The 8,623-nt window shown below is 56.3% G+C and overlaps 2 protein-coding genes across 2 annotated transcripts; one reads left to right on the plus strand and one right to left on the minus strand.

The window, feature by feature from the left end:
• Nucleotides 1–266: 266 nt before the first annotated feature.
• On the minus strand, nt 267–2,261 carry RPS18 (ribosomal protein S18). The gene is made up of 6 exons (XM_027910201.1): nt 2,085–2,261; nt 1,674–1,772; nt 1,502–1,588; nt 1,185–1,286; nt 922–1,013; nt 267–407 (listed from the first exon to the last, which is right to left on the minus strand). The coding sequence occupies exons 1-6, from the start codon at nt 2,085–2,087 to the stop codon at nt 332–334; spliced, it is 459 nt and encodes a 152-aa protein (XP_027766002.1). The 5' UTR covers nt 2,088–2,261; the 3' UTR covers nt 267–331.
• A 60-nt stretch (nt 2,262–2,321) lies between these two features.
• VPS52 (VPS52, GARP complex subunit) lies at nt 2,322–8,619 on the plus strand (the record flags this gene model as incomplete). The annotated part of the gene is made up of 15 exons (XM_027910203.1): nt 2,322–2,403; nt 2,737–2,789; nt 3,276–3,351; nt 3,676–3,743; nt 3,997–4,172; nt 4,543–4,693; nt 5,156–5,256; nt 5,346–5,478; nt 5,927–5,984; nt 6,073–6,206; nt 6,654–6,809; nt 7,210–7,328; nt 7,695–7,818; nt 8,231–8,326; nt 8,473–8,619. Coding segments are annotated over exons 5-15 (1,392 nt in total), but the record flags the coding sequence as incomplete, so codon positions are not given.
• Nucleotides 8,620–8,623: the final 4 nt, after the last annotated feature.

The following is an 8,623-nucleotide window of genomic DNA, read 5'->3' on the forward strand; positions in this document are numbered from 1 at the left end:
CTAGGGACGCCCCCTCTCATTTTTAGGGATCCTTTCACACCTCCCCCTCCTTTTATCCCCCCAAACCACCTTGATTCCCAAACCGTTTCCTCCCCAACACCTGTTCCCAAAACACCCCTTTTTACTCCCCGAAATCCTGCCTTTCAAAAAAACTCTCTCCACTTTTATTTCCAAACCACCCCCAAAATTTCCACTTTTCTTCCCCCAAACCACTCCTTTTCCTCCCCAAATAACGACCTCCCCATCGTTTCAAAAAAACCAATGCCTTTTTTTTTTTTTTCCAAAATCCTTCTTTTATTGGCTGAAAATTCCCAAGTTTTCCTGGAATTCCTCATTTTTTCTTGGACACTCCCACGGTTCTCCCGCGCCGGCCCGTTGTCTTCGTGTGCTGGCCTCGCACACGCAGCCTAGGAGGGGGTTTAAAGTTCATCTCAGTGCTTCCAGTGCTCCCAGTTCATCCTAGTCCCTCCCAGTATCCTCCAGTTTGTGCCAGTGCCTCCCAGTCCCTCCCAGTGCCTCATTGTGGGGAGCAATTCCCCGATTTTGGTAATGGAATTTGCCCAGGTGTCTCCCAGGTGTATCCCACGTGTATTCCACACATCCCAGGTGTCTCCCAGGTGAGTCTTACCCCCAGAAGTGCCTCAGCCCCCAGTGTCCCCCTGTCCCAGCTGTATCCTAGGTGAATCCCAGGTATCCCAGCTGTCCCCAGGTGTATCCCAGCTGTTCCCAGGTGTGTCCCAGCTGTCCCCAGGTGTGTCCCCAGATGAGTCTCACCCCCAGAAGTGCCTCAGCCCTCGGTGTGCCCCCTGTCCCAGCTGTATCCTAGGTGAATCCCAGGTATCCCAGCTGTCCCCAGGTGTGTCCCAGCTGTCCCCAGGTGAGTCCCAGCTGTCCCCAGGTGTGTCCCCAGGTGAGTCTCACCCCCAGAAGTGCCTCAGCCCTCGGTGTGCCCGGATCTTCTTGAGCCGCTCCAGGTCCTCGCGCAGTTTGTTGTCCAGCCCGTTGGCCAACACCTGGAATTTGGGACACACACAGGTCAGGGGACACGTGGGACAGGTCAAACAAGTAAAAGGACACCTGAGACAGATAAAAGGACACCTAGGACAACTAAACAGACACTGTGGGTGAGTAATGGGTCACTTGGGACAGGTGAGATGACACCTGGGACAGGTAGAAGGACCAACCTGGGAGTATTTGCCGTCCTTGACGTCCTTCTGCCGGTTGAGGAACCAGTCGGGGATCTTGTACTGCCGGGGGTTCTGCATGATGGTGATCACCCGCTCCACCTGCGCAGGAGGACACCTGTCACACACCTGGAAGCACACCTGGGGACACACCTGTCACACCTGGGGATACGCCTGGGACACATGGGGACAGCTGACACACCTGGGACACACCTCTCACACATCTGGGACCCCCGAGCCCCCCAAAAGCATCCCCAACCACCCTCAAGTTTACTCCATCCCCCAGACCTCCAAGCCCCTCAAAAGTGCCCCCAGACCTCGTCCTCGGTGAGCTCTCCCGCCCTCTTGGTGAGGTCGATGTCGGCCTTGCGCAGCACCACGTGGGCGTAGCGGCGCCCCACGCCCTGCCAGGACACACGGGGGGGTCACAGGGGGGTTCCAGGCGTCCCCAGGACCCGCCCCGGTGTCCCCAAATGTCCCCAAGCTCACCTTGATGGCGGTGATGGCGAAGGCGATCTTGCGGCGACCATCGATGTTGGTGTTGAGCACCCGCAGGATGTGCTGGAACTTCTCCGGGATCACCAGGGACTGAGGGGACACGGGGGAGGTGGTACGCCGCTTCCCGGGGACTCTCCGCCACCCCTCTGCGCCGCCCCTGGTCCCCAAATATCCCCCAATGCCCCCCAAATCCCAGGGTCCTCCATGAGGGGACCCTGGGCCGCCATGCTGGGGGGGGCGCGGGGTGTCCGCACCTTACCCCCGTTTTTCTCTCCATCTCCCCTCGCCGCCGCCCCATTCCCCCCCCGCCGCTTCCCGGTGAACCCCCGCCATCCCCCCGCGCGGTGCCCCGCCCTGTCCCGGCGCCGATGGCGGCGGATCTGGTGCGAGGTTTGTTCCCACCATGGCTGCGACCTCCGCTCTGCGCCGGGCCCGGGGTGGGAGGAGGAAAGAGGCGGAAGTGACGTCAGCTCGTCGCCGCGACGCGCGGGACCAAGATGGCGGCGCAGGCGGAGGTGAGTCCGGGAACGGGAATTTGCGGGGGGTTTGGGGGGTCCCGGGGATTTTTCGGGGTGTCCTAGGGGGCTGAAAAGAGTCTGGGGGAGCTCAAAGAGGGGTGCTGAGCCGCGTGTGCCGCAGGTGGCGGCGGAGGAGGCGCCGCTGGGGGCGGAGCTGGAGGCGGAGCTGGACCTGGAGGGGGCGGAGCTGGAGGAGGTGGATGGTGAGTGAGGGAAGGAGGGCTCCAGTGGGTGGGGGCGGTGCCTGGAGAAGGGGCGGGGCTAATACCAAAGGGGCGTGTTCAGGTTGGGGGTGGGGTTAGGGCTGATATGTCAAAAGGGGCGTGGTTTAGATGGGTGTGTCCAATGGGGGTGTGTTCTGTGAAGAGTGGGGCCAGGGGACACCTGTGTTGGGGAGGGGACATTGGGGCTCCATTTTGGGGACATTTGTGGGGGAGGGGATCCAGGGAACTCCCTCTCCCCCTGTTTTCTCCCTTTTCTCCCAATTTTCCCCCTGGTTTTTCCACTTTTCCCGCCATGATTCCCATTTTTCCCAGTACACATCCAGGAGAACCTGGAGGACGCTTTGGTGCAGGAGGCCCTGAGGACGGTGAGTGTTGCCCAGGAGGGTTGAGGACACTTTGGGGGCAGTTTTTGGAGTATTTGGTAAGATTTTGGGGGCTGGGGACCCTTTTAAAGGGGTTGAAGACACTTTTTTAGAGGTTGGGAGCATTTTAAGGGTGGTTTGGGGCATCTAGAGGGGGTTGGGGACGTTTTTGGGGATGTCAGGATCACCTTGGAGACACATTAAGTACAGTTTTAGGGTGGGTTGGGGCCTTTTTGTGGGGGTTGGAGGGATTTTGGGGGGCTTGGGGACAATTTTGCGGGGTTGGGGCACTTTGTGAGCATTTTTGGGAGTTGGGGACAGTGTTTGGGGCATATTGGGTGTTTTTTCGGGTGTTTGAGACACTTTCAGGGGGATTTAGGAACAGTTTAAGGGGGCCTGGGGGCAAAGTGGGGGCGTCCCAGAGTGGCAGGTGTGTCCTTGGTGTCCCCAAATGTCCCCAAATGTCCCCAAATGTCTCCCTTTTTGCAGGGCGTGGACCTGCTCCAGTATTCCCGGCACGTGGAGCTGGAGCTCCAGGAGGTGGAAAGAGCCTCTATCCAGGACTGTATCCCAAATTTTTGCGGGGTCCCAAGGTGTCCCAAAGTGTCCCCAAGGTCCAAGACCTCGAAAAATGCCCCAAAATCTCCTGAAAATGCCCCCAAACCACCTAAAAATGGCCCTAAATGCCCCCAGATTGTCCCCACGGTGTCCCCAGATTCTCCCCAATGTCCCCACCTTCCTCCAGGTGCCCCAAACCCCACCAAAACTGTCCCCAATGGCCCCAAAATGTCCCCAACCCTCCAAAAATGCCCTAAACCCACCCCAACTCCCCCCAAACTGTCCCCAGGTGTCCCCAAATTGTCCCCAAAGTGTCCTTGACCCCCCCCAGACATCAAGGAGAGCGAGAACATCGCGGAGCTGCACAATCAGATCACGGCCTGTGATGCCATCCTGCAGGTGAGCGGAAGAAACCGCCCCAAAATGACCCAAAATCACCCTAAATGGCCCCAAAATCGCCCCAAATGGCCCAAAACTGTCCCAGACTATCCCCAAATGCCCTAAAAACTGTCCCCAAGCCCCCTAAAACTCCCCAAAACTGTCCCAAAACTATCCCAAACTGTCCTAAATGTTGCCAAAACTGCCCCAAATGTCCCCAAACTGTCCCCGAACTGTCCCCAAATGTCCCCCAAGTGTCCCCTTTCCCCCCCAGCGGATGGAGCAGATGCTGAGCTCGTTCCAGTGTGACCTGAGCAGCCTGAGCTGGGAGATCCGGGCGCTGCAGGACCAGTCCGTGGCCATGAACCTCCGGCTCCAGAACCGCCGGAACGTCCGGGAAAAGCTGGGACAGCTCCTGGACGAGCTCGTGGTGCCCCCGGCCATGATCAGGTGGGGCTGGAAAACCAGGAAAGAGGGAAAAAACCCAGGGATTTTGGGGGGAAAACAGCGATTAGGGGCTCAAACGTTAGCAGAACAGGGGAAAAAAGGGGATTTGGGTCTCAAAATCTGGGAAAACAGGGAAAAAAAGCAGGGGTTTGGGGGTCAAAAACCGAGAGTTTGGGGAAATAAAAAAGGATTTGGTGTACAAAACCTGGGATTTTTGGGGAAAAAAATAGGGATTTGTGGAATCAAACCTGGAATATCTTGGGAAAAACCAAAGATTAAGGTGCCAAACTTAGGCTTTTGGGAAAAAAATGAGAATTTGGTCCCCAAAACCCAGGATTTTGGGCTATACTGGATCCGATCCCTGTTTTCCCAGCGCAATCCTGGAGGCACCGGTGACGGAGCCGGAGTTCCTGGAGCGGCTGCGGGAGCTGGACGGGAAGATCGGGGCGGTGAAGGAACAGGCGTTCCGCGACACCCTGGCCTGTGCCGACGTCCAGCACGTCCTGGACAAGCTCAAGGTCAAGGTGGGCAGCACCTGCAAAATCCTTGTTAATGGCCCTGGAATTCCAAGGAATGCCCAGAGTTTCTGGAAGAACCCAAAACCGCAGGGGAATAGTCACTGGGAGGGACTGGGAGGCAAAGCCCAGCTCGTCCTTGACAAGCTCAAGATCCGTGGGAATGGTCCCAGAATTCCTGGGAATGGCCAGGATTCCAAGGAGTGGCCAGACTTTCAAGGAAAGCCCAAAAAAAACAGTGGAGGGACTGGGAATCAAGTGGGAGAAGGTTAAGGTCAAGGTGGGGAGACACTCAAAGATTCCTGGGAAGGGTCCCAGAATTCCAGGGGATGGTCAGAATTCTCAAGGGAATGCTCAGAATTCCCCCAAAACTAGTGGGAGGGCACTGGGATGGACTGGGAAGGACTGGGAGCACTGAGAGCCCTCCCAGCCCTTCCAAATCCCTCCCTTGATCCCAAAATCCCCCCTCAGGCCGTCACCAAAATCCGGGAATTCGTCCTGCAGAAGATTTACTCATTCCGGAAACCCATGACCAACTACCAGATCCCACAGGATTCCCTCCTCAAATACAAGTAAAAGGGAATCCCAGGGCTGGAATTTTATGGCACTGGGGTGGTGGGGGAGCCCAAAAAGCTTGGAAAAAAATTCCTATATTTCCCAGATTTTTCTACCAATTCCTGCTGGGCAACGAGCGGAATGTGGCGCAGGAATTGCGGGATCAGTACGTGGAGACGGCCAGCAGGATCCATTTCTCCTACTTCAAATCCTACACTGGGCGCCTCATGAAGATCCAGGTGGGAATTCCCAGGCTTTGGGAATGCTGGGGGGTTGGGAGAGACTGAGGGGGTGGGTTTTTTTGCAGTGCATCCAAGTTGGAATTCCCAGGGAAGGTTCATGTTAAGTCTGGAGTTGGTTGTTGGGTAAAGATCTGAGTGGGAATTGGGGCTTCCCAAAGAATTTTGGGATGCTGATCCAACTTTTGGGATGCTGATCCCAGCTTTTGGGATGCTGAGAGGGTTTTGGAGGGATCTGGGGGGGCTTTCTTGGGGATGGATCCAACTTGGAATCATCGGGAAAGGTTCGTGTTGACTCCGGAGTCGTTTGTTGGGTGATTATTTGGGAGAGAATTTGGGGCTTCCCAGGGAATTTTGGGATGCTGATCCCAATTTTAGCAGGAAACCCCCCTCCCAGATCCTTGGGAAGCTCATCCCACCTTTTCTCCTTTCTCCTTTTTTCCCACAGTACGAGGAGGTGGCAGAGAAGGACGACCTGATGGGTGTGGAAGACACGGCCAAGAAAGATATCCTTGGAATTCCGAAGGGGGTTGGGGGGGCTCCCGGGAATTCTGAGCGCTCAGGAGCATCCCAAAATTCCTTAACAGCGGGCACGGTTCTTCTCCAAACCGTCCCTGAAGAACAGGAACACCGTGTTCACCCTCGGCAACCGCGGCGCCGTCATCGCCCCCGCCGAGCTCGAGGCGCCCATCATCGTCCCCCACGCCGCCCAGAAGAGCGACCTCAGGGTCACTGGGAGGGCACTGGGAGGGACTGGGAGGGACTGGGGGGCACTGGGAGGCACTGGGAGTGGAATAGGAGGGGCTGGGAGGGGAAGGTGGTGGTGGGTTCTGAGCTCGAGGCGCCCATCATCGTCCCCCACGCCGCCCAGAAGAGCGACCTCAGGGTCACTGGGGGCACTGGGAGGGACTGGGAGCACAGTGGGGGGCACTGGGAGGGACTGGGGGAGCCCTGGAACAGACTGCAAAGGATTGGGAAGGACTGGGAGCCCAGTAGAGTGGAAAAAAAAGCTTAAAAAATGCCAAAAAAACAGAAAAAAAAAATCAGAAAAGAAAAACCCCCAAAAAACGGCAAAACCTGCCTCATTTCTCCTTTTTTTTTGGGACGAATCCCAAGGTTTTTCCCAAGGTTTTTCCTAAGGTTTTCCCTGATGTTTTCCCTGTTTTCCTCCCCAGTACCCGTTCGAGTCGCTGTTCCGCAGCCAGCACTACGCGCTGCTGGACACGAGCTGCCGGGAATTCGCCTTCCTCTCGGAATTCTTCCTGGTCTCCGGGAATTCCGCCCAGGAATTGTTCGATGCCGTCATGGGAAAGACCCTGGCCATGTTCCTGGTGGGAATTCCTGGGAATTTGGCAGGGCTTGGGGGGTTTGGGGGTTTTCTTGAAATGTTTTCCTTGGGATTTTGGTTTTTTTTTTGAGGGGGATTTTGAGGTATTTTTTTGGGGGGGGATTTTGGTTTTTTTCTGTGGGGATTTTTGAGAGTTTTTTTGGGGTGCTTTACCTGGGAGTTTTAGGGAGTTTTCCTGGTATTTCTTGGAGTTTTCCCTGGGATTTTGAGAGATTTCCCGGGGATTTTGGGATGGTTTCCTGGGGATTTTGAGGAAATGCCTGGTATTTTGGCGAGTTTCCCTGGGATTTGGGATATTTTCCTGGGGACTTTTTAACAGCCGGTTTTCCCTGGGACTCCCGGGGAATTTTTGGGATCTTGATCCACCCCCTATCCCGTTTCAGAGGCACATGGAGGGTTTTGTGTCGGATTGCTACGACGGCATCGCCGTCTTCCTCTGCATCCACCTCGTGCTGCGTTTCCGAGGCATCATGGCCAAGAGGAACGTCCCTGCTGTCGACAGGTTGGGAAACACCTCCCAAAGTCCACTGGGAACAACCCAAAATCCGCTGGGAATGCCCTAAAATCCAATGGGAAGGCCTCAAAATACACAGGGAATGCCCCAGAATCCACAGGCATCCTGCAAATCCAACAGGGAGATCAGGAAATGGATCAGGGAACTCCCCAGAATCCCTCAGAAGCCCCCCGAGACCCATCCCAGATCCCAAAACTCCACCCCAAAATCTATCAGTGATGCCCCAAATCCCTCAGAAACCCCCCCAAATCCATCCCGGATCGCCAATCCCCTGCCAAATCCCTTTGAAATCCCCCCAAAACCCACCTGGGATTCCTGAATCCCCCCAAATCCCCCCGAATCCTGTTTTTGCAGGTACTGGGGGTCTCTGCTGGCGCTGCTGTGGCCGCGCTTCGAGCACATCCTGGAGCTGCACATCCAGAGCATCCAGAGCACCGACCCCCAGAAACTGGGATTCCTGGACACGCGGCCCCACTACGTGAGCTGGGAATGCTGGAAAGGCCAGGAATTCATCTGCGGAATTTGAGGGCAGGGGAAGTCTGGGAAGGCTGGGAATTCATCCCAAATTCAGGAGCAGGAAGAGTCTCGTAATGCTGGGAATTCTTCCCCTGATTCATTCCAAATGGAGCCCTAGAATGCTGGGAATTCATCCCAGATCTGGGGGCAGGGGGAGTCTGGGAATGCTGGGAATTCCGGAATGCCAAGAATTCATCCCAGAATTCCTGGAGATCACCCGGAGTGGGACTGGGAGCAGTGGGAGCCCTGGGAATGCCAGGAAAGGCTCTGGAATTCCATGAATTCCCTCAGATCATGCGGGGTGGGATGGGGGGTGGGATGCTGGGATCCCAGGAATGCCGGGAATGGCTCCGGAATTTCCGGAATTCCGGCAGATCACACGGCGTTACGCGGAGTTCTCCTCGGCCATCGTCAGCATCAACCAGACCTGCCCCAGCGACAGGAGCGACGCCCTGCTCAGCAGGCTGCAGGTACTGGGGGCACTGGGAGGGAAGTGGGAGGCACTGGGAGGCACTGGCAATTTCTCACCCTTTTCCCCCCCTTCTCCCCCCTTTTCTTCCCCAATTTCCCCCCTTTTTCCCCCCTTTTTCCCCCCTTTTTCTCCCCCCATTCCCAGATGGAAGTGGAGAACCTGGTGCTCCGTGTGGCCGCCGAGTTCCCGTCTCGCCGGGAGCAGCTCGTCTTCCTCATCAACAACTATGACATGATGCTGGGGGTGCTCATGGTAAAACACCCTAAAACACCACAAAATACCCTAAACCCCCTAA

Source organism: Empidonax traillii, unplaced genomic scaffold (assembly GCF_003031625.1).
Source record: "Empidonax traillii isolate 1590-97213 ecotype Southwest subspecies unplaced genomic scaffold, ASM303162v1 scaffold2922:size16978, whole genome shotgun sequence".
Lineage (NCBI taxonomy): Eukaryota > Metazoa > Chordata > Aves > Passeriformes > Tyrannidae > Empidonax > Empidonax traillii.